Raw genomic sequence first — 26,744 nt, 5'->3', positions numbered from 1 at the left:
CGGTGAAAACCTAATTTCCTTGTTAATCTGTCTCAAGGAAAAGGAAATAAAGCTAATGAAGAAAGTTGAAAAAACCGTGGTAGAATTAGGAAGATTATAATCTTAGTTAAATAATGTCAATAGTTTACTAGCAATAGAGGTACACCAAGTGTAGGAAGCACAGCTCAATATATATTCAATAGACCAGTTGCAATGGTTCCCGAGGAGGAATACCCATCAATTACAAAACAAAAAATCAAATGGGCAGCAAATGCCTGCCTTGCCAGTTCTCATATGGAGAACTTCTGAAAAACATTGGAGATTGATGGTGATAGTTACAAAAATATTGCCAAATAAAATGTAATCCATTCATACAGACTATGGGATATTGATTTATAACAGTCCTTTGCAACTTCTTTTTCCCTTGCTTACATACAAGCCGAAGTAATCCTTTAGTAACCACAGAGCACCAAGGATTACTTAAGGTGGTATGTGAGTGGAAAGAAAAGGGTTGAGAACCACTGATTTATAACAAATGAGCCTCATTTAAGAAGATATACATGAAAACAAAGATCAAATAGAACATGCCCATTAGTTCTTTACACAATTGCCAGTGTACTAGCTTGTCCAGTCTTTATCCAAGAAAATATTTGTACAACTTTAAAGGGGCATTATAAATCTTGGGTAGACTTTCAACCTCTCCCCCATTCAGCAATGATACATCATTCAGCTGCTAAGACAACTGAAGTAAAGGCTTTCAACAGTCAGCTGTTGCGAAGATGGGCTTACAAGGTCCATCAGATCATTAGTGAGGGTTAACTATGGGCCATCACAAGCTCCTCATTAGTTGTCTGCACCAAGGTTGCAGAAGGACAAAAACATCCATACAATGTAAAATTCTTACTTTGTGTTTTTTTTTAAAAAAGTGTTAGAACTAAAAAGACTTCCCAGGAACTGGCTCTTAAAGTGGTAGGTCAAATCTGACAATTAGCCTGCCTTTATCTGCAGTTCCAACCTACGCCTTTATGATGAGAACGCTGCACAGAAACGTGACCAATTTTTCTTTTTCTTTTAAAATTCTGTAAAATGTTTGTCAAATACTGAATACAAACTTACTTCTCTTTTTCTTTGGATGTGGCTCCTCGTCCTCAGATGGCATGGAGGAGCTCGGGGTGCATTCAGTTATGCTGCTTTGGCTCAGATCTGTCGGAGTGTAGCACTCAGTCGGAGACATTTTTTCTGTCTCTGGATTCTTCTGCACTGGCGAGGCCGGAAAGCCCAGCTCTACTGTTTTGGGCTGCATTGGCTCCAACTTCACCGTCTTACCCCCGGGTAGTGAGCACAGCTCCCCTGGCAACTCCTTAACCAGAGATTTGATATTGTTTCTGATGGGTTTTGGAAGGGGGCGGTCCTGCACACAGTTCAAAGAGGTGCCTGGGCTAATGTTGGGCTTCTGGCGGATCCATTCCCTCAGGGTGTCTATTGGTGAACCGTTGATGTGCCATTCAGTCACCCCGAACTGTCGGAGATGGGCTCTGGCATGGCTGGCTAAAGCTTTCCGGTTTTCAAAGTAATGGCCACATAATTCGCAGCAAGTATCTGCGGCTGCAGGGAAGAGACCAAGACACAAAGCAATGTGTTAATGTGACTCCAGCTGGTTCAATATACAGCTATCATTCAAGCTAAGTTAATGGACAACAGTCCCAACTGTAAGGACTGTGATTTGCTCTGTGCATGCTGGGTTAAACATTTTATAGCACAGGAGGTGGTTGAGCCATTGAGTCTGTGCCAGATCACCACCATTTAAACCACAGTCCTGTGCTTGTCTGTCATATTTTTATCAGTGTGAAGCAGAATTCACCAAGCAGTGGATTGTTCATCCATGAAGAGAGAGCATGAACTGGGGATAGACCATCATGAGATAGGTTAGTTCTACCCTACTGATGATGCCTCATAACAATAGTAATTTCAATCAGTAGGAGAGGAATTGCAGGTTCTGACATTCAGTGTACGTGCTTGGCGAAGTGACCATCTGAGGGATTATGACTGAACACCTCTGGCTGAATCCAGAATAAAAATGCAGAATCCAGCCTAAAAGCACCTTTCTAGCTTTACAGAAGAATGCTTTCAAATATGTACACACCTTCTATTTAAAATGCAATATTAAGAAATTCTGGTTTCCCCGTTTTATCTGGGAGGGCTGTTCTTACATAAAATTTCTTAAGATAATTCTTTTTAAAACTGTGCTACTTGATCTCCTCTCACCCTATTTTAATGGAAAAGTTCTCCTGGGTACAATGAATCTGCAAAGGTGAATCATGGATTTTAGTGTGAATTTGCATTTGGTTGAGAAAATGGCTCTGAAATACCCGACAGCCATGATTTCCATGAAGTTTGCTGGTCTCCACCAGGGGTAAAAAAAGAGAACTACAAATGATCAGGACTATGAGGGTCCTGTTGTGGGAGAGGAGGAGGCGAGAAGCAAAACTACTCCTGGTCTCTGAAACAATGATGCGCGAGTAGGACCTTGGACAAGGTCGAGATCAGGCATCGTGCACCAACATGAAGAAAGCATATGGAAAGAGTTAGTCCCAACCTTAGACGTGTAAACAAGAGAGAGCAATGCCTGAAGGAATCAAAGAGAAACTAGAAACAAAAACATAAATGAAAACAAAGGTTGCCAGTTTTATTTTCTAATCACTTTGAATCCTTCAAGTTTCACTATAAAATGTTGAATGGCAAATAATTCATGCAAAATAACCTGCAGTTTAAAATCCAACCCTTGGGCAGCTATACCATGAAATGTGAGAATACTTGGCAATGTTATTTCACCACTGGTATACTCCTACTCTTAAGTATTAAGGGGAACTGAACAGGTGAAACCCATACTGGAGAAACTCAAATGAAACTGTACGCTTCTTCTACAATTTAAAGATAATGAAGTAGATTACTAATTCAGCTTGGAACTCAAATGATCTAAACTTTTCAATAAAGTGAGTGTATATTAATCTTGGAATACAGCAATAGGCTCATCACATGCAAATCTTATAAAATGCCAACCACAAAAGCTGTGCATTTATCGGTCTTCTTTTGCTACCAAGATAGGTCCAAATAAAAAAAAATGTCACCTTTATCAGGTAGCTTCTTGACATGACTGTATCCTTTCAGCTGTGAAATGTTTTCTCCTGCAAAGTTGTTCAAAATAGCTTTAGCTACTGTCGTTTTCTTCAGCAATCCTGAGGTATGCTTGAATGTATGGCCAGGTCAGCGTACAGAAGTCATAGGGAATCATGTCCACTCTCATGACAATGAGATTACTTTTAAAAAAATTTTTTTTTGGGGGGGGGGGGGGAATGAACTACAGAGCATGAAATGGATGGGAGAAAAATATTGCTTAAGTGAACTGACCTCAAAAACTAATTATAACAGAAAATAAACAATTTTTTTTAAATAATACTTTTCATTTCAAAAGGAAATCCTTTCTATGCAGAGAAAGGATTCCTATCTTGGATCTCATTCCTCAACTCTTAGTGATAACCCTTGATATTTGCTACGGTAATCTAGCATAACACCAGTTGCATGCGATTACCTGTGGAGGTGGTTCAGAGCCCCTAGCGTTCAACATGTTCTCAAATTACTGATAGCCTCAGAAGAGATACAAGATGGAAAATGACATCTGTGAATTTCTGACATGGTCAGGAACAGTGTAACAGTATAGGGTATTGCATTCGCAATGAATGCAGCAGCAACTAAAATACTTTTTTTTAAAAAAAAATGTTTGAAAGGGGACTGAAGTTTTCAAACAATCTGATCCCTCACCTCAACCATGTGGCCTAGAGCGTGCAGAGAAGGAATCCCAAGCATTTACACGAGATTGCAAGAGGAGATTCATGAAGGGGGTGGGGGGGGATTGGAACCCTGGAAATTTTTCTCAGAACCAGCTGCTGAGAAGCAGTGCCAGAAGTACAGAGCAACTTACCCATTGGCCCACTATTTGGAGACAAACATGCAATATAATGAAAGCAAACAGTTTTCAAAGTAGACCAACTTACCAATTACCGGTGTTGTTGTCACCTTCTCATGTGGGGACCAAGCAGATTTCGGCTTATAAGAACCCGATTCTGGACTATAGCTGGCCTTTAATTCATGTGGCATGCTTCTTTCATCTGGCATGGATTTCTTTAGTGGTGCAGTAGACACAAAACCCATGGGTATTTTCTTTCCCAGAGGAGACAAAGTGGAATGTTGGCTGTTAGGTGTATAGGTCAATACTTTCCTAGCTGGTGGCGTCAGATGTTTTTGATGCATCTCCTTAACTGGTGATTTGATCATCTGTCCAAATGGCTTAGAAATGTGTTTCTCCTCATACTGGTAGCTTTGAGGCTCCTGTTGCTCTGGATCATGGCCAAGCGGTTCAGGCTTTTCCTTCCTTTTCATCAGTTCCTTTAGTGTGTCGATTGGTGAACCATTCACTGTCCATTCTGTCACCCCAAACTGTCTCAGATGTGATCTGGCATGGCTCGACAGTCCCTTGCGATTCTCAAAGTATTCACCACAGAATTCACAGCGAACATCTTTGCTGGGTTGATCAACTGCTACCAAAACAAAGAAATTTCATCTGAGCTTTAATTTGAAGGGAAGGTCGTTGTGAGGTGAAGGTAAAAAGGGCTAGGGACAGGGAAGAAAACGACAAAAACAAAATAATTTGAACTATCACTATTCAGGTGTGTTCAAACTCCAAATATATTCTTATATTTCCCTGGGAAGGACAGTGGGAAGAGGCACACAAAAGAAATTATGTAATTGAAGATTCATGAAGCCTTGGGTATTTTACCCATTCGGAGAGCGGGAGTGGTAGCGCAGGGGCATAGTCCATAGATGATAGTAATTGGCACATCAGGCTAAAATATAAAACACATCACGTAGAGTTAAAGACAGTAATAAACAGTCAATTTGGGACCTGGATGACAGGAAGGAGGAAAATGGACATTCCAAACTCAAAGCCCAAGAAATGATAAAATTGTAATAATATTGTTTCAGCAAGTCTTCAGACTTGAGATTTACCCAAACCCAACTGTATGAATGAAAATATTTTCTAATATTTATATTTGTTGCTATTAAAATCAAAAGTTTTAGAAGAGTAAGATATGCAATATTATTTCACAAAGGAACCTGGCAGGATTGTGGTTGTTTGCAAGGTATACCAAATTCTGACCGCCTGACCTCTTGCTATGCTATGTGAAAGGTATTTCATTGATTCAACCGACTTCTGCTTTGCAGGCAATGGAAGGGCATAGAAGTTAGGATGCAGGTCACTCTATGTTAGATAGCCACATCTCACTTATTCTTACAGCTAGATACATTTGTGATAACACTGGTTAAACTTTCAGAATATGGAGCCTTCCATTACAAAATCTGACAATGCCAATGTCCCTCTTGGTGATCATTGCTTGGCACTTGTTACCTGCACTCTCTGAAAGGTATCCAAATATCGGTGCTTTTGGGTTCAGCCTGATATTCTGAGGAGTAGAGAACGGACTGGTCATTGGACGGTATATTAAGAAAGCAGCTTTCATCCTCAAGGACCCCCGCCACCCTTTTCACTCTGCTACCATCAGGAAGGAGGTACAAGAGTCTGAAGACGAGCATCCATCAGCACAAAAACTGCTTCTTTCCCTCTGTCATCAATTTTCTGAATAGACAATGAACCACAGACCCTACTTTGCTTTCTCCTATTTTCTTGCACTATTTTGAAATATAATTTATAGCAATATTTGTACTGTAGTGTTTTACTGCAAAACAACAAATTTTGTGACACGTTTGTGACAATAAATTCTGATCAATTAATAAATTCTTCTGAGCTTGAAGAAAAGGATAATCAGAACTGGAATTTTATTGTCATGTAGATGTCACAAAATTTGTTGTTTTGCGGCAGAATCACGGTACAAACGTTTATATAAACCATTTTATACAAAATAAATAAAAATAGTGCAAAATTCAAAGGTAGCAAGTTAAAAATAACAGTTAAAATAGGAAATGCTGGAGCATCTCAAGATGGTTTTGAATAATACCATGGAACTCTTGCAGTGACGTTCTGAGGGAGAGATGAATGGCCTTTAACAATACTAGCACCTTCCTTTGTATGATTTCAAATCCCCTTGATTTCCTTCAATTTCAATTTTATTATGTTTTCTTGATGTCACATTCAATCAAATGCCTTTGTCATGACCATTCCTACTATTCATAATCAACGTGCGTTTTATCTTTACATTGCTTTGATGGAGCAGTTTCATCCAAGTGACATATTGGACTATTTAAAGTGTCACCATGTTGTTTTGAACTTGGTGTCAAATGTTCTTCTCCAAAGGACAACTGTGAAATAAAAGGATTTTTTTTGGGCAATTCAGTCATTTCATGGTCACCATGAATGATACCAGCATTTTATTTCAAATTATCTTTAAAGCTGAAAACAAGTTCACAAGTTAATTTAGAACTCAGTTTTTACTTCAGTAATTTAATCTCAATCTTTTAACATTCATATTCCTAAAAACAGAGCTACTATCAACACGGGTACTTTGATCAATTATTAAGATAAGGTAATCGAGTCACTACTGGCCAGTGCTAGAACATTCTTGTCACTACTCAACAGGTTTCTTACAAATTAGGCACATACCAAAAAACCTCAGTCACAATTTCCCTTTTGAACAATTTCAACAATACCAAAAGTTTATTATAAATATCAGATGTATAGTATATACTTGGGCCATGAAGTGATTATGTTGATTGCCCAATCTAACAAGGGCACATATAAATAATTTCTATCCAGTCAAAGCACCAGTTGGAAATCAAGCAAAACTATTCCTGTGAAGCTATGGCTGGAGGAAACCCACCAAGCAGATGTAGACTGGAAGTGTATTTTCTACAATGAATGAACAATAAATTAAGTTCAATAATTGGCCTGAAACCTATCATCAGCCTTCTACAAAACCATCTTCAGTTCTCCCACAGTCCAGTTGGATGGGACTGCATTTGCCCACTTTCATTCTTCACTATCCAGTCATGGCCAGAGAATAGGCAGTCTACACCATGACCTTTCACCTTTGACCCTTACTATCTCATACTTTGGCTAACTGACAATATATGTTTCTCTTTACAAAATATTTAAAACTTCCAATTTGCATCAATTAGCATCTCTCTTTATTCTATGCAACTGCTTTAAGTCAAAAGATAGGTCCCTATTCAAGGACTCACCAACCAACCTTAATGAACAACATCAATGACTTCATTGGCAAGTGTGTAAAAGACTGTGTGCCAAAAAGAACAATATGTGTATTTTTCAACCGGAAACTATGACGAGGTCAAGTCCCTACAGAAGGACAGGAACAAGTCAGGCAACACAGCCCCACAAGAAATCCCGGTATGATCAGTGCAAGGCCATTTGGAATACCAATGGATAGTGCTGAATCAGATTCAAGTCCCAGATGAATCTCACTGACACTAAGCACGTGTGACAGTTTATGCATGTCATCACAGGCTATAAAGTAAAGCAAGTTAGAGTAGCAATTGACAGCATATCCCTCCTGGATGACCACAATGCATTCGATGGTCACTATGAGCAGCAGGCCATCATGCCAACTGAGTGCACTCACAGTCACTGCCCAAAATGTCGGATTGGCTTTCCAGGGAATGAACCGACAGAAAACGAATGGTCCAGACAGGAATCCCCGGATGTGTCCTTCATGCTTTCACAGACCAACTGGCAGGAGAATTCATGAACATCTTCAACCTCTTTTACAGGGTGAAGTACTTGCTATCAAGAAGGCCATGATCATCTCGTTGACATCCCATTATCACCCTATTGGCCGCTATCATCCCGTTGACTTCCTATTGGCTGCTATCATCCCATTGACATCCTATTGGCTGCTACCATCCCGTTGACATCCTATTGGCTGCTACCATCCCGTTGACATCCTATTGGCTGCTACCATCCCGTTGACATCCTATTGGCTGCTACCATCCCGTTGACATCCTATTGGCTGTTACCATCCCGTTGACATCCTATTGGCTGCTACCATCCCGTTGACATTCTATGGGCTGCTACCATCCCGTTGACATCCTATGGGCTGCTACCATCCCGTTGACATCCTATTGGCTGCTACCATCCCGTTGACATCCTATTGGCTGCTACCATCCCGTTGACATCCTATTGGCTGATACCATTCCGTTGACATCCTATTGGCGGCTACCATTCCGTTGACATTCTATTGGCTGCTACCATTCCGTTGACATCATCAAGACATCCACTATCAAGGCAGTTGCTATTATCCCGTTGCCAAAGAAGAATGTAACAACAGGTCTGAATTATTACCAGCCGGTGGCTCTGATGTTCACCATGATGAAGTGCTTTAGAGGGCGGTCATTGCTCACATGAATTCCTGCCCATCAGCCATCCTTGACCCACTCCAATTTGCAAACGGGTGTAACAGGTCCACAGCAGATGCCATCCCCCTGGCCCTAGGAATACCTAAACAACAAGGACACCAATGTCAGACTACTATTTACCGACTATAGCTCCACCTTAAACACAATAATTCCAAATCAACTCATCTCCAAACTTGACCTCAGTACCTCCCTGTGCAACTGGATTCACAACTTCCTAACCTGCAATCAACACCTTCATCCTCCACACTGAGGCCCGACAAGGTTGTGTACCTAACCTCTTACTACAGTCCCTATACACCCACAACTGCATTGCCAAACGCCACTCCAACTACATAAATTCCCTGATGACATCATCATCGGCTGGATCGCCAACGTAAAGTGTCAGGAAAGACAATAGAGACAGTGCCATAACAACCTCTCCTTCAATGTCAGCAAGACCAAGGAGCTGATTATAGTCTCCTAGAAGAGGGACTCCATGGTCCCCATCAATGGTAACAAGGTGGAGATAGCAGACAAACCTACAACTCTAGCAACATCAACACCCACATTGATGCAAATGGAAAGAAAGTACACCAGTACCCCAATTTCCTTAGAAGCAGAGGAAATTTGGCATGTCAATGACTTCTATAAAACATTACTGAAAGCATCAGTCCCTTCAGTGGAACTAGGCAAAAAAAAGGATCAGCACAGACTAGAAGGGCCGAAGAGGCCTGTTTCTGTGCTGTAACATTCTACTATTCTGTGGCATCCTGTCGGCTGTGAGCTTATTCGAATTCTTAAATTTAGCATCAGACAAAACAATATTGGCACGGTCCTAAATGGTACTGCATCTGAGTCAAGCAAAGCCTGACTCTTAAATTTCCATCTTCATTCAGAAACCCTTCTAGCATTACCGCTCTTTAAATGTAACCTCTTCCATCCCTTCATCTACTCCAAACATTTGCATTTCTAATTCTACCTTCAGCACATTTTGTTGCCTTCGCTCAGTTAGAGGGGGCTGTTTAATCAGCTACCAGCATCTTAGTGTATGAATTCCTTCATGAATAAACTTTTACCTATTTTTGTTTCCCTTTAGGAAAATGTTGAGGAACTTGGGCACCTTCGTGCATGTTTCACAAATGACCATTCTGTATGTAGTTAGTAATTAGGAAAGAGAATTTTATTATCTGGGAAGGGATCGCAATACAAAAGCAGAGAAAGACCTTACATCCTATTAAATAGTGTAATGGTGGGATGACACCTGGAATAATGAGTATAATATCGATCTCCTTATTAAAAGGATATAAATGTATTGGAAGCAGTTCAGAGGTAGCTTAGACTAACTAGTAGCCTAAATTGCTGTGTTGTTTATGATGAAAGATTTAACTGCTTTGGCTTGTATTTGCTGGAGTTTGGGTAATCTCACTGAAACACTAGATAAATAGAAATCTTCACAGGGTGGACATGGAAAGGATGCGTTCTCTTATGGGTGAGCGTAGAACAAGGATCACAGTTTAAATACAAGGCAGGATCCAATCAAGAGAGAAGAGGTGAAATTTCCTTTACCAGGGGGTTTTTGCAATTCTCTTCTCTCGAAGGCCAGTGGAAGTAGAGACTTCGAACGTTTTTAAGGAAGTAAACAGGCTTTTGATAGACAAAGGAGTGAAAGATTTCTGGTGTTAAGAGGAATGTGGAGTTCAAATTATGATTAGATCAGCAATGATTTGTATGGTTTGGTTGCTTGTCATTTATTTTCCTGATATCACTCCTGCAAAGCCTCAAGATATTAAAGGCACAACATTAATGGAAAGCAGTGCAGCTGAAAATTCCAAATGCTGATGGCATTTCTTATTGAGAGACCTAAGACTTTCTAATCAGCACAGCACGATAAATTTCACAAGGCAACAAGGATGGTTTATGGCTCCACAAAGCAGTCAATTCAAGAAAACTTGAAGCAAGAACAAATGTGTGATTTTTCAAGAGACTTCAAATCATTCTGAAACAGAAATATACTCTTCAGACATGCAGATTTTCAAGTATGGAATAAAATAGAAAAATCTGCAAGTCCAATTTTGGGATTCTCATTACGTGTGGCAATTGTTTTTTCATCACTGCACTGGCATTTCTAGTTTACTGTACCAATTTTTATCCATCGGATGGTGTACACGACCACAAGCATCATAGCCTACAGAAAGATTATTGCAACATACTCAGAATAGGACAGCAAGTTAAAGAGAAAAAAAATTTAAAGGGCAGAGCGATTCATTTAATTGAAAGATTTGTAAGCGTAATCCAAAACCTAAAAATCTGTATAACTCACAAAATGCTACAATTTGCATAATTTATGCTGTCGTGATTCACGTAGAAAAGTCCTGCAGAGAGTACAGGGAGCTAGGTACGAAGTTGACGGACAGGACCTCGAGGGTTGTGATCTCAGGATTGCTTCCTGTGCCAAGTGCCAGTGAGGTGAGAAATAGGAGGATAATACAGCTTAATGCGTGGCGAAAGAGTTGATACAAGAGGGAGGGCTTCAGATTTCTGGATCATTAGAAGGCGAGACTTATCAGTGGGCCAGTGTGCATCTCAACTGGAAAGGGACTAACATCCTTGTGGGAAAGTTTGCTTGTGCTGCTTTGTTTTGGGGGGGCGGGGCAGGGGAGGAGTTTAAAGAAGATTTGAAGGGAAATGGAAACCAGAGTGCCAGAACAGATAAGAGTAGAGGAGGAAAAAGATTATGTTAAGACGCAAAGAAAGACAGAAATCAAAAGGTTGTGCATGGCACAAATAATGTTCTCAGGTGAATCTATTTCAATGGAAGGAGTATTGTCGGAAAGCCAGTCGAGCTTATAGCGTGGATTGGCACATAGAATTATGGCATTGAGGCCATTAGTGAAACTTGGTTACAGGAGGGGCAGCTCAATGTTCCAGGGTTCTGTTATTTCAGTCATGTAGAGGGGGAGGGATGTAAGGGGGAGGTGTGGCATCGCTTGGTAGGGAAAATATCACAGCTATGCTCAGAAAGGACAGGTGAGAGGGCTCATCTACTGAGACTATACAAGTAGAGCTGAGGATAGGTGACTATAATACAACCCCCACATTAATGGGGGTTGTATTATAGTCAACAAGAACTGGAGGAGCAAATCTGCAGTGAGTTAGCTGCAGGAAACAAAGCTGTGACAGAAGGTGATTTTAAACTTTCTGCATATTGTCTGATACTGTCAAATGTGTTCAGGAAAGTGTTCTAAATCAATACATCGAAGTACCAAGTGGAGAAAGTGCAATACTGGATCTCCTATCGGGGCATGAGACAGGACAGGTGACAAATGTATGTGTAGGGGAACACTTTGGGTCAAATGATCATGATGCAATTAGTTTCAAGATAATTATGGAGAAGGCTAAGTCTGGTCCCCGGCTTGAGATTATAAATTGGGAAAGGTCAAATTTGAGAAAATGATAAAGGATAAGTTGTTTTCTGGCAAGGATGTGGTTGTATGTGGAAGGCATTTAAAGGTGAAATTTTGAAAGTACAGAGCGTGTATGTTTCCATCAGGATTAAATGCAAACAAGGAACTTTGGTTTTCAAGGGATATTGGGAATATGGTCAAGAAGAGAGTTGTATAGCAGGCATTGGCAATAAGGAGCAAATGAGGTACTTGAGTAGTATAAAAAATGAAAAAAAAACAACTTTAGAAGAAAATCAGGAGGGGTAAAAGAAGACATGAGGTTGCTTTGGCAGACAATGTAAAGGAAAATTCCAAGGGCTTCTAAAGGTATATTAAGAACAAAAGGATAGTAAAGGACAAAACTGGTCCCCTCAAAGATCAAAGTGGTATTCCTTTAGTCCTTGAGAAAGGCTAGTGTAGAAATTGTAGGGGCCTTGGCAGATATTTAAAATGTCCTGAGCCACGGGTTTGGCGGGTAACCGTTGTTCCTTTGTTTATAAAGACTCCAAAAATAACCCAGGAAATTATAGGCTGGTAAGCCTGATGACAGTAGTTGGAAGGTGTTCTTAGAGATTGGATGTACACGTATTTGATTAGGCAACATGGATTTATGCAAAGTAAGTTGTGTTTAATAAATCTTAAGAGTTATTTTTGAGGTTACCATGAAAGTTAATGAAGAAAAAGATGTGGGTATTGTCCACATGGACATTAGAAACACCTTTGACAAGATCCCACTTGGGAGATTAGTCAGGAAGGTTCAGTTGCTTGGTAGTCATGGTGAGGTAGTAAACTGCCAGCTGAAGTGGTGAATATGGGTTCAATTTTTATATTTAAGAAAAATTTGAACAGGTACATGGATGGTGAGGATATGGACTGGGTGCTGGTCATTGGGACCAAGCAGAACAGTAGTTTGGCACAGAATAGAAGACCCAAAGAGCCTATTTCTGTGCTGTAGTGTTCTATGGTTCTTTTTTCCCCATGTACACATATGTAAAACTTCTAACTCATTTCTAAGTGAACATTACCTTCCACTTAATTCCAAGAGCATAATAATTCAATTTTCTGGACTAAGATAAAAGTACACAAAGCTCTCTCAGCAACAGGGAAGTAAAAACCTACTTAAATGGAGAGGTGAAGTATCTCCTCTGGGTGGCCACATTTGTTCTGGTAAATAACTGTCGCTCTTCAGCGAAGTTGCTGGCTCTTCAGAGTTATATTCTATTTTGAAATGTTCTTGTTTCACTTTTTTCAGCGGGTTCGGTTTCATCTTTTTCAATGGTGACAAGGAGAGAAATTGGCCCTGAACCTTTTTGGGTATGAGTGATCCTGACGGAACCTGCCGGATGGATGGAATGGTCAGACTGAACTTAGTTGATCTACCCGCGGAGGGTGAGAAAGGTTCACCCTGCATGTTCTCAGTTGGTGATTTCATACTAGTCGCCGCTGGCTTTGGTGGCTCTTTGAGCCCAGGTGTAACAGATGATTCAAGAGGATGCATTTTCCTTTTCATGAGCTCCTTCAATGTGTCTATTGGCGAACCATTAACTGTCCATTCGGTCACCCCAAACTGCCTCAGGTGTGACCTTGCGTGACTCGACAGCCCTTTGCGGTTTTCAAAGTAATCACCGCAAAATTCACAACGCGTCTCTTTGCTAGGCGCTGAATCAATCGCTGTAAATAAAAGAAAGGGGAAATTGCAATGAACATTTTTTAAAAAATGATTTCCCCTTAAACGAAAGTGAATTTGATCGTCCCACTTTAGTCTCCTTGTGCCACAAGCCATTCCTTGACTGAAGAGCAAGCAGGTTACAGGACAATGCTGTGCACATTAAGCACAGGAAGAAAGTGGCTTGAGAGGCTTTCATGCATTCTTGGTTTTAACATGCCATGCCCAGAATTTGGCATGAGGAATGAATGGGAGAATCAAATCAAAGGAAACAGGTTCACACCTCCCTACCATATAGTGCAGTGTAACATGGCCACCATCACTCCCACTCTTCAAACTCCTCCCCCTCAATCCTCATGTACCCTAGTTTCCCCTCCTAAATAATGATCAAGGCACTCTTTGCAACCTGTCCCATAGACTCCAGCAACTTTCTGGCAGGAAAAATAAATGCTCACTGTTCTGGAATGCAAGCCACAAAACAACAGACATCTATTGAAGCATCATATTAAAATCCACTTACACCCAATTAAAATGAGAGGCAATGATCTGAAAGCAAAAATCACCCTCCATTGACATCTAAGGTCAAATAATCCAGCAGATTTGGGATGGAATTGAGGTCCATTGGTTGTGTAGGAATCACCTCACTAGACAGTACTTTCACCTGTTAAACAGTGAGTCAACACAAAGGGTTGATAAGAATTTTCCCATGCACCTCACAGACAGGACAAGAAATTCCAAAGACTACCCTGTGATGAACAAAAGCAGCAAGGTCTTCAACAAAATCTGGATTTGATTTGTTTTGCAACTTCACACTTCTGAAGCACACATTGAATCACCACCCCACACAAAATTATGAGGAAACTGGAAACTTGCTTTGCGCGCTGAAACTTCAGAACACTATACATTGAGCACTTCAACACATCAGGTTATTTAAAAATGCTTCTCTTCTAATCAATTCACATCATTGTTTTTCAACTTTCTGAACTCTCAGACACTGCATTTCTAAAAAAGGTAAGCCTTGACAGAAATAGTTATGACAAAACACCTAGTGGTATTTTGTTTTTAAAAAAACTAGGTGAATACAATAAATTGCAAACTAGCTTTTTCTAGTGGATAGTACTATTATGATGAATGCTTCATGAACATAAAGAAATACATCACTTGACAGAATAAACAGTTGCTTCTGATCCCTCATTAGTGCAAGGCACATTTGATTGTTAAGTGTCAGCTTTACTCAGTGATAACACTCACTGCTCTGAATCAGACAAGTGGAGATTTAAGCCCCAGCATGCAAATTAACCCAAACACACAAGACTGTGAAACATTGTCATCTTGAAGACGATACTCCTAGATTAAATGCCACCTATAGTTCTAGGTAAACATGAAAGATCTTATTGCAAGAAGTGCTGGGAAATCACCCAATATCCTAAATCACTGACATTTGTCAACCAGCACCAAGTAGATTAACTTACATTTATATCAATGCTAGATGTAAAATCTTGCTAAGCAACTCACGAAAGTGACTAGACTCAAAACATGGAATTGTTCAGAAAGCATTTAAAGATGTAGAAAGGATGCCAAACACAACATAACCTTACTGAAAATGACAAAATCCTGAAAAAAGATTCATCTTTCAGATTTGAATTCTGCACCTGTAAAGCTGTGAAATTACTTGTGAATAAATCCTTCCTGTTACTAAGCAACAAATTCGTACTGCACTCTGAGGTAGTGGATGTTCACTGCTTTATTCTCAGATTCTTGCTTTCTCTTTACCTTCGACTTAACCTTCTCCACTGCAGGGAAAGCAGAATGGCATGGCGCATGGATATTAGTACAGATGCCATCAACTTTCCCCCTTGGGTCATTCTAACAGAGGACCACAAATCCTTGCATAACAAAATACAGTATCTTGCCCACCTATCACTAATTAAGACCTTACACAGATTTATGGGTGATGTTGGCCAATAGGTTTCTGAAGTCAGCCCATTATTAGGTCTTGAGGCCTGAGAAATCCCAGATTCCATATGCACTCCCATGGTAACGTGCTTCAGCTTCTTCTGTGTTGACATTGAAGGGGATGTGACAGATGTTTTCTTGTTGACTGGTGCCCCTAATTTGAAATTGCTCCTTTCCGCTTTGAGGGAAGACACCTTATGGTAGCTGTGAGCTTTCTTCATCGGCAACATGGATGATAAAGCACTCTGTATCCCTTTTTTCTTAATGAATTCATTCAGAGCTTCAATCGGAGATCCTTTGGAATCCATATCCACCGCTCCAAAGTGCCTCAAATGAGCTCGGGAATGGCTCGACAGCCCCTTCCGGGTTTCAAAGCAGGCACCACACAACCGACAGCTTATGTGTTCACTGTTTACTGCTGTGAATGAAAGAGAGAAGTCGTATTTAACACCGTTAGAACGGCATCTGTGATCATTAACCTCTCATACACATCAACCTTGCTTTTTCCAAAGTAATCTACGAAGCATTATGCAGCTCCAAGAAGCAACTCAGTCACCACATTTTACAAAATTTAGATTTTATGGGTTTAATTGATGGTAGAAATTTAGGGCTGAAAATATAGATCTGACAGACTTGGCCTTTTATCTCAACTGAACTGGAACCACAGTTGGATCTAAAACTGGGTAAGATTGCTAGCTGTGGATAGGAAATGTATTGAGATCAGCTTGAAATTTAATTCCTGGTCAGTCAACAGGAACAAACTGGAAGAAGCTTGTGCACAAACTCTTGGGTGAGATTACGAGGCTCAGCTGATTCATCCTTGTAGTTCCATGGCTGCCAACTTGTCAGACAGCTGGAGGGCTACCAGCATGAATCAAACCTCTGCCAGGAAACCACAAATGCTCCCACTGCTTTCTGGTCAATCCACAAGATAAGCATAATCTCTCTCAGAACTTTAGCATCTCTTTATAGTATTGCTATAGGTAGAGAGACAAATATCACCTGCGAGGCAGCAACTGAGAAGACAATGGGCATCTCCTCAGGATGAAGGTTTGCCATGCAACAGTGAAGAAAAGAAAAAAATGAAAGTAATAAAACTAAGGAATATTTAACAAGTTCAAAGCTGAAAAGCAATTTTGCCAACAGCAGCCTTTTCATCATATTTTGGGATCAGCAATTCCATTTACTCTTTTGGGAAGGGGAACTAGAAAAGAAATGGATATGAGCCTTACTTGATGCTATTTCAATTGGATGGGCAACAATTATAAGGCAATTATATCAGTAGCATAAAGAGCATACTGGCAAATGCAAAACAACCCCTTGCCTTTCACTTGCAGTACCCCTGTCAAAAATTAAGATAGCAGATGATGAAGCAATTAAACAAAAATCTCAACAGAAACACACAACCTCCACTAAAACAAAGGTCACAGAAGTACATAGAAACAAAGCACCATAGACAAAAGGTTCCAAAGCACAACCAAGCATAAAGTCACAAAAACAAACTGAACATGGCCAGGCAAATGTTAACAGCCTTAATTTGTGAAAGCAGTGCCATGTATAAAGTGCAGTATGAAAAAGTAAGTTGGTGCCAATGGCAGGTTTGTGCATTAATCACACAAATATTTTCAAAATGAAAAGTTACATTGATCAGGATATGAAGTGAGCAAATACACAAAGCAAGTACCCAGCCAATTTAATATGCATCTCACACAAAGCTTGAAGCTGATTTCAGCCAATATTAAATATATTTTTTAAATTCCCATGATCATGCAACTAGCCCAAAAGAAACAAAGACATGAAACTGTTGAAATATAACACGAGAGTAAACTTTAAATAACTGCAACAGAACTAATCAAAAAGTAAAGTGAAGAAATTCTAAAGAAGACCGCTTCATGGTGGCAGCTATGTCATTTAGACTGTGGACATTCAACCAAGAAAGTTAAGTTTTATTACTAATCTTAGCAGGATGCAAACTCTTCTCACCACCCCCCCCCCCCCACCCCACAAATCCTGCAGTCTCAACTGGAAGAGTAATGTAAGTAGTGAAGAGGGCCAAGGTTTCTTTCTGCAATACTCAAGAGATAGGTAGAGTCATAAAAAGTTAAGTTGGAAATCTACAGCAATTTTTGGAGCACCTTCACAATACTGATAAAATCTAAAAAAAACTAAAGTTCGATGCTTATCTAAAATAATTTGAAATCACTAAACACAAGATTTAATAACTGTAGACTTACTGTAAGTGTAGGAGTTCATTGAATTTAAGTGTATGCACAGGAACATGTTGTAGTAAAAATGTGACTATTATTTATTGGGAATTCACGTGATCCTCAAAATTCCCCGACTCATTTCTCAAATTAGTTCCAGTACCCTTAATCAGATGCTATGCTCACCAAACTCATGACTTCTGACAGAAAAGAAAAAAAAATATAATTCCTCTGTTATACTGAAAGGTAGCCAGTAAGGATTTAAAAGATGGGATCAGATGAGTTGATTGTTTCCCCACCTAAAACAATTTCTACTTCTTCCAGAAATACGAGTAAAACAAATGATAAAACAACACAGCACGAAACAACAACACATGTAGCATAGCTTACTGATCAATTTTTTTCCTCCCACAAATCACAGATGACAAAACTGTAGTATCTATTTCACAATGGGAACATGTTGCATTTTTTTCTTTTAGTAAAACAATTGCTCTTCTGATTAAAGAACAATCCATCTCTAATGCGACAGTACTTGTTATGCCCTTAGATTGCAAAATAGACACCAAACCCCAATGAAAACTGTCACAATGCTCTCCAGGTTTATTAGCCATAACTGTTCTTCACCACAACCACTTTTAGACTGAAGTGTATATTTCTTCACTGATAGAATAATCTACTGTCATCAAAGCTCAATATAAACAAAAACAGGTGGGTTTTGTATCACTACTCCAACAATATTCAGCTCCAAACTTAATTAATCTGGGAAGGGCTGCAGCTTTAGGCAACTCGCTACGAAAAGATAAAAAGCGATAGTTAAGATCGAGAATGAGGAAAATTACTGGCAAATGATCGAAGTACAACACAAAAGTGAAATGAAGATGAATATGATTAAAGATACCAAAACAGCTATGCAACAGTTACATATACAAAATAAAGACACATATATTAACATATTAAATTACCTTCAGATCGCAATTAAAATGAAAAGAACACTTGCACTATCTCTTGTTCAGCCACGCTATAACTGCAGTGCAAATGCCTGATTGCAATTAGGGTATTGCTACAGATTTGTGACAAAGATCTTTAAATCTCAGAGATAGTAATGGTAAGTGCCACAAAGCAAAATATGAAACAATGCAAATACATGACTGTTTGCACAAACAGGGTGAAAAGGTAACAACTATGAGGTAACTTTTTAATAAAGATACTCAATAATCAAAATCTCAAAAATTATTTTAAAGATAAGTCAAAGAAACTTGGTGCCAATTAAAATTGGTGATTTGATAAGATAAGGACAAATCTTTATCTAGAACCTTCCTATGTGTTCCACAACACTCAACTCTCAAAGACCACAGATTTGTGATGCAACTTCTACGACTCTCTAGGTACAGAATGTCTAAAATTTATAATAATTACAGGAAATTGCTCCCCAATGCCATGTTAAATGTGCACTCCTTTATTCTGAAGCAATGCCCTTTGGCTTTTGATTCCTCAATTCCCAATACGAAAAATATCTAATTTGTCAAGTCCCCAGAAAACATTTGTTAAAATAAGATTAGTTCTCATTCTTCTCAACTCCATGGAACACAGTCAACTTTTCTTTATAAGACAATTTCAGGAATAAACCCAAAAAACTTTCACCAAAATACAAGCTTATCCCTCCTTAAATACTCTATATGGTACCCTAGGTGGTCTCACCAAACCCCAATGTAATTCAATGCAAATTTGTCCATCAAGATCCATCTGTTACTCTATAGATCTCACTAAAGAAGTGGTGTAATTATTTTTACTGAACTACCATTTATAGTGCATTTCATTTGCTTTTATCCCTCCCCATATATACCTCACATTTCTCCAGACTCACATAACTTTCTGGAGGTAATAATATTCTTCTTCACCACTGACCCAAGTTCCCAAGCTTCTTAATCATGGGCACTCAACTTAAGCAGGAATTATTAAATAAACCTGATTGGAAGATGCAAGGAACCTTGCACCAAGCCCTGTGAAACTCACTGCATACAATCTTTCAGTCACCAAACCTTCCAGATCCACTGCTTTTGCTATCTGCCACTGTGGTAATTTTGAATCCAACCTGGGTTTTTACATTTCTGATTAAACATTTTTCTGTTGACATTAATGCTTGGTTTGTGATGTAATTACCTATGAATGAATGCTTTTAAAATTGAAGGTGTGTGAAGATTAAGTTAGGTATTTCTTTGGTTACTGAAAACTTTCCATGGCAAACACTCAGGTTAATCCAGTGGTTCTCAACACTCACACACCACCTTAAGTAATCCCTTACTAACCACAGAGAACCTATGCCTATGTGGTTGGTAAGGGATTGCTTAATGTGTATGTGAGTGGGGAAAAAAAGGTTGAGAACCACTTGGTTGAGTATTACAACAGATGTATTTCTTACAAAACAATGATGAGATATCGGCAAAACTGAACAGCACACAGGCAGGAGATGATAGGTGAAGAAGGGAAGGAGGGGATAGCAGCGATCAAGGGAGGAGGGATGGCTGAGTGGGTAGAGGGGGAAGGGAGGGGAGAACTGGAAAGGGGAAGGGGAAAGAAAAGGCAAACAAGTTTAGCAGAAAACAGAGAAGTCGATGTTAATGCCATCTGGCTGGAGAGTGCCCAACGGAAAATAAGATGTTGTTCCTCCAATCTGCTGGTGGTCAGGGTAGGATAGTACACAAGGCCATGGACAGACATGCAAGTATAGGTGTGCAACTCAGAATTGAAATGGTTGGCTACTGGGAAGTCTCTGTTGTGGTGGACAGAGTAGAGGTAAGAGGTGCTGAGCGAAGCAATCTCCCAATCCGCGATTGGTCTCTCCGATGTAGAGAAGGTCACAAATGGAGCACCGGATGTAGCAAATCAATCCTGCGAATGCAGAAGTGAAGCATTGCTTCACTTGAAAGGTCTGTTTGGGGCCTAATACCGCAGTGAGGGAAAAGGTGTGGGCGCAAGTATTGCACCTCCTGTAGCCACAGAGGAAGGCCCTGGGGAAGGGTGGGGAGGGATGATTGCATGAGAGAATCACGGAGGGAGGCCGAGAGTGGAGGAGAAGGAAAAATGTGTCTGGTGTTGGGATCTTGTAGTAAGTGCCGGAAATTCCAGCAGATAATGTGTTGGATGTGGAGGATAGTGGAGTGGTAGGTGAAGATGAGGGGGATTCTATGTTTGAGTGTCTCAGTGCAGAGGGGGCCAGGGCAGATGAGTGGGAAATGGAGATGCGGGTGAGGACTGAATTGATGGTGGTGGAGGGGAAGCCACATTTGTGGAAGAAGGCAAATATTTCGGAAGATGTGGTCTGGAAGACCTCAGCTTGGGAACAGATGCGGTGAAGATGGATAAATTGAGAGAAAAGGATGGAATCATTGCAAGGGACAGGGTGTGAGGAAGTGTAGTCAAGGTAGCTGTGGAAGTTAGAGGGTTTGTAGTATATGCCGGTGGAAAGCTTGTCTCCCGAGTTGGAGATAGAGAGATCCAGGAAGGGGAGAGCGTTATTGGAGATGGACCAGGTGAGTTTGAGATCAGGGTGGAAGTTAGACACGAAGTGGATGAAGATGACAAGCTCATTGCGGATGCATGAGGCAGCTCCGATGACATCATCGATAAATTAGAGAAAGAGTTGTGTGGGTTTGTAGCATGGATTGCTCCATAAACCCTACAAACAGGCAGGTATAGCTGGGATGCATGCAGGTACCCATGGCTACTTCTTTAATTTGGAGAAAGTGAGATGAGTAATTTACACTTGTCTTAATGGTGATCAAATCATTGCAGTAAGCTATTTAGACCCTTGTGCCTATTTTGCCATTCAATGAGTTCCTCAATTTATCTACAGGTTCTCTAATACCCTGAAAACATCATTCCAAAGCCTTCCACAAGTCAGAGAAAACATCTTTATTTGTGTTGTTATTATAACTTAACCCATTGTCCAAATATACCTCTGGTATATCTACACTGCACTCACCAACATTATAGAAAATATGGTTTTTAGAACTTTTCACAGTAACTCAACGACAGGCTCACCAAAACTTATATAACTGATGAATGTGCATGTATTTGTTTAGCTCTTGTCTAGTTTCTTCCTCGAGTCTTGGTTTGGATTTCTGCAGCTTCTAGATTTTCACACAGAAATTAATACTTCATAGGTTCTAAGTTAATAACTTCATATTTGCCACAGTTCCATTTTTTGCTTCATTTATTAATATCTAACCCATTGATTTCAGGCACACTACTTATCATATTGCATACCTTTAGCGATGTGATCTTTTTATCCATAGTAAATCAGCCATTCTCAACCTTTTTTAGGCTATGCCCCACCCACCCACTCCATACCCCCAGGACTTTGCTCAAAGTTTATGGGACCTTCCCTCTATGAAGCAGTCAAATTTTGGTTTCTTCCGTACTTCTCTCCTACCAACTACATAAAGAAACAAAAATAATTTATGTTACAAACAGTTGAAAAGAAATCAACGCTTTTACTTGAGGCCCTCAGGGCTCCGGTTGAGAATGGCTGATCTAATTAATAAAGAAAATAGTGGTACGAGTATAAATCATTATAGAATATCAATGGTCACATCCTTCCAATTTGAGAAGTGGCATGCTTGTATTCCGAGTTATTTGCATATAAAGACACGCATTAGTTCAGTTCATTATCCCTCTTTGCCAATGTGTCAGCCAGTTCACTACCTGCTTTCTATTCCTCAGGCTTGAACTTTAACAAGCAGTCATGAAGACATGATTTTTATTAAATACCTTCTTGAAATCTGTGTAGATTTGAGATCAGAAGCTACTTTTGCACCCAAATATGAAAAATTAACCTCTGCCTGAACACGAACTATTTAAAAAAATTCTCAGTCACTCTCTTCTTCCACCTTTACTAAGTTGTCAACCTCAATTCAAATGGAAATGATAGTGAAGCATTGCTGAAGCACAAACAGCAGGAAAGCAAAAGTAGCAACCTAATTTACAACCAAGGCTGAAAGGAAAAAAACATCAGCTGCCTCTCCACCTCAATGAAGAAATGTAAAAGCAAGAGTATGTCTAGAAGCTGCCATTGCAACATGCTACAAATCAAGGTTTAATTCAGCTTCCAATCGTAATTTCGAAGAGTAGTCAGAAATTTGCAGTGCTCTGGCTTTTATGCAAAGGCCCTTCAACCTAATGTCCTTTTAAACAGATACATGAACTAATCTTCATTTACAACAATGCAAGATATACTCCTGAACTCTATCTGAGTCAAGCCTTGGCAGGAGAGACATAAAGCCTTTCCAAAAAACAAAATGAAAGAAATTAAACATGCCACATGATTTGTTTTTGAAAGATTCAGCTTTGTGAACAGATCCCAAAGTGTAAAATATCAGCGAAGTGCAACAATAGAGGAAGATGTGGACTTCGGAGGGACTAAAGAAAGGTTTAGATTTTCAATTTCAGAGGCCAACAACAATGAAGTTTTGACTTTGTGGAAAAGAACCAGGGTTGTGTAATGAATCCAGATTGTAAGAGTGACAAATGAAAATTCTTGTTTGCATCTTTACTCATTCATAATACATGAGATTACATTGAATTAATTGAACATCTGCAGCCACTAAACTCTGAAATGGCTGGTAACTAATTTGTCTGATCATTCCATAAATAATTCAATTCAGCCATTTTTGTAATCTATCATTGGGATTTTGAAAATCAAATCATCTTAAAACCTAATGGTGACCATAACTTACTGAGGTTTAAGGGTGTATTGTCATCTTGAGGAGACCAAAACAGTTTCTTTGACAGTAGTTCTCCTGATGTCTGAGGAGTGTTCATCAATGATCTACCTGTTTTGCCTGGCTCTGGAGATTTACTGGACACTGGCTTTGGTAAAATGGGGTGCACTTTCTTGAGTGTTGATGTCTGAGACTGACCCTTAGTTGGACTGTTCATGCCCAACTTTGGCGATTTAGCGGTTTGTGCTGCTTCACCTTGACACTCCTCCCCAAGTGGTTTGCCAAGCGCCTCTTGTGTTAAACTGGACAGGTCCTTTGGTGCGTAGCTTTGTGGTTTATCATTAGACAAAGCTGAGGGTAAAACATTAGGTATTCCTTTTCTTTTCATCAGTTCATACAATGTACCGATGGGGGCCCCACTGCTTTCCGAATCCGGGACTCCAAACTGCCTCAAATGGAAGCGTGCGTGACTTGACAATCCTTTACGAGTTTCAAAGCAGGTGCCACATAACTGGCAGGAATTCAGCACTAAAGTAAAACAAAACAAATAAAGTCAATGCAAAACAGTAGAAAGATTATTCTTAGCAGTCAAAATACTCTGCTTGTTGAGCCATGATCCTAAAATAGAACAATTGTGTTGCCTTCTCTGACGTGTGAATAGTAGTCAGTCCATGAGAGGGCATCGAACATATTGTTTATAAATTAGGTGTTCATCGCGCTATAGATTATGTCAGTGGAATAAAAAAAGATAAAGAGCTTCCTTCTTTGTACAACTATTTACAAGATTCCTGGAATTCAAGCAACTGACAGCCTCAAGCAACCAGCAGAAATAAACAGGGTAAAAAATACAGGGTTAAAATTGGTGCACCTCTCTGTTAGTTTGCTAATCGTGCACTACGCAATCTCAAACATCTGGAAAATTCACTTATGGGATCTCCTAATCCCCATAGGTACCAGATAGCAGGGTTTTACTGTATCTTCATCTATCTTGTGCCAAAGATTTCAAACAGAAGTCAGCTGAAAGCCCTTGCAACACATCCACTCAAAAATAGAGACAGCACATGTGATACCTATGTAGGAGAATCATGAATTATTTTTTTCCTCTCCAAACTGCCATCTACTTAATAAAAGGAATGAAAAACATTATTTCTGAAGATAAACCTGAACAGTCCCTCTCAATACCTCATCAAGGTGATCAAACACCCTCTTTGTCCACATATTTCTTGGCTGGCTATTATTTTCACGAGCTTTCTTACTCTATTAGTCTTCAGTTAAAAACTGCTATGGGTGTGAGGTAGGGAAAGCTTTGATTGTTGAGTACGTTTACACAGGTTGGCATAACATTGTGGGCTGAAGGGCCTACACTGTGCTACTGTATGGTATAAATTGATGAGCAACTTATTTCTTAAGATTACACACTGTATTGTAAAGAAATAAAAGATGCCAAAAATCATGTTTATTAACCTAATGAACTTCTCCAACATTTATTTCAAATAATGTACACCTATTTTCTTTTTGTACCATCACAGACTACATTTTGAACATTGTCTTAATTTTTTGCCCATATTTAGAACCTTGATTCCCTTTCAGAACACACATACCTGAGACAAGGCAAAGTATAGCTTATCCAAATTCAAACTCCATTTTTTTTTTGCAGAGAAAAAAAGTGACACTGATGTTACAGTAAATGATCTTCAACCTCCGCATATTACCTCAGGTGAGGCATTTCCTATAATCTTAACAGTTCTTTTTTTTTCATCTTTGCCTTTTCTGGAAATTATGTACACTTCAATGTCACTCTAGCTAATACACCTGCATTAAGAATAAATAGTTTAAAGAACAAAAATACCACACTGTACTTATCCTGAACAAACTTCACTTGCATGAACATATAAACCTTAAAACATTTGACTTTATTTTAAGTCACATTCTTGGAAAAAATTTAACCATCACTGTATCTGCAAGTTCCCCCTCCTCAACGGAACCGCTCGAAAGATGAACAATAACATCACAATTAACCCAACTCCCCCAAGTTTACAGATAAAGCCTTATTAATATACTGATAAAGACTCTTACTAAGCAGGAGAGTCAGCCCAACGGTGAGCGGCATCAACCAGCTCTTCATCCTGGGCGATGCCATTGTTGTTTCACACAACTTTATTCAAACAGCTGCTGCAAATAAAGCATGACCAAGGCCCTCTGCTGGCTGAATATTTGCTCCCATCTTCACCAAAGGTTTGTGTTACTTCACAGAACATTTACTTTTACAATTTTAAACTTTTATTTCAAGTTTTATTTATTCTTATCCATTCTCATATTTTAATCTATTTTCCTCGTTTTTCTTTTAGTCAGTTGCTTGTGTTTGCAGGTTGCTTGAATTCTGATTAGGGGTTTGACTATATATCTTATTTCATTACTTATTCAAGAAATTACCAGGTTTTGAGAATTATATCCTAAATTTAAACTAAAATGTCATGTTTCCTTTTAAATAGCACATGATGCAAAAATTTGAGCTGTAAAATTAACACTGTTCTTACCCAGATACCAGTGAGTTTAACTCAGACTATTTTTGTCACCTCTTCACTGATCACGAGAGCTGCTATAAACTCACATTTGTTCGACTGTAGTGATTCCTCCCCTTGGGAGACCAAGGCAATTTTGGAAAGCGACTGTTTGGGATGCGAATTACTGTCCAGCGTTTCCATAAATCCATTTTTCTCTTGCAATTCAGTTTCTCCAGAACTAAGCCCAGATGGCAAATCCAGCTCGAGAGTGGCCATTTCTTCATCATCATCTGGATCAATTATCACCACTGAAAGCAAAAATTACATTTAAAGTCATTTTGGTAGTTAAGATCCTTAAATCTAATTTTTGTAGGTCTAATTACCAAAACACAATTAGGAAAAACTAAGATATGGATACTTAGTCTTTTTGCATCCCCTATCCTCAAGACAGATTTTTGCTAACTGTACAGGGGCACCAGAGTTCACCATCACTCCAATAATTATGCTTGAGCCATTTCATCACGGACAACATTAAAGCACAGCCAATTTTCCCATTGCAAAATATGCAAATCCAACATCCTGCAGTGATAGGGGAAAGCTTTAAGAAATGCAATAGTTGATATTACTTCTATTCTTTGCCCCAACTAGAGATATGAAAACTAATGATAGAATCCTATGAAGTAAATTAATTCAGCTCAGATCATTGAATACAAATAACTTCTTGTGTGGTTTAAATGATAAACTTTAATCACAAGGATAAGGGAAAGAATTACAGCACAGAAACAGGCCTCTTTGATCCTTCTAGTATGTGCCTAACCATTTTTTTGGTCTAGTCCCACTGACCTGCACCC

The 26,744-nt window shown here is 39.4% G+C and overlaps 1 protein-coding gene across 7 annotated transcripts in view; it reads right to left on the bottom strand.

Moving 5' to 3' along the window:
• LOC138758413 (protein Wiz-like) overlaps positions 1-26,744 on the bottom strand; it is a 133,629-nt gene that overhangs the window by 25,556 nt on the left and 81,329 nt on the right. For 3 of the 7 annotated variants that reach the window (XM_069927289.1, XM_069927290.1, XM_069927292.1), the window contains exons 8-13: positions 26,001-26,201; positions 23,405-23,917; positions 15,449-15,883; positions 12,963-13,514; positions 4,032-4,574; positions 1,096-1,584 (exon numbers count right to left, since the gene is read on the bottom strand). In XM_069927289.1, the coding sequence (XP_069783390.1) occupies positions 1,096-1,584; positions 4,032-4,574; positions 12,963-13,514; positions 15,449-15,883; positions 23,405-23,917; positions 26,001-26,201 (2,733 nt within the window). Of the gene's footprint in view, positions 1-1,095; positions 1,585-4,031; positions 4,575-8,347; positions 8,504-12,962; positions 13,515-15,448; positions 15,884-23,404; positions 23,918-26,000; positions 26,202-26,744 lie in introns of those variants that run through there. The other 4 variants (XM_069927291.1, XR_011354274.1, XM_069927293.1 and 1 more) reach the window with 4 other exon arrangements.

Source organism: Narcine bancroftii, chromosome 3 (genome assembly GCF_036971445.1).
Source record: "Narcine bancroftii isolate sNarBan1 chromosome 3, sNarBan1.hap1, whole genome shotgun sequence".
Classification (NCBI taxonomy): Eukaryota; Metazoa; Chordata; class Chondrichthyes; order Torpediniformes; family Narcinidae; genus Narcine; species Narcine bancroftii.
This window is presented reverse-complemented; position numbering and strand designations above follow the sequence as displayed.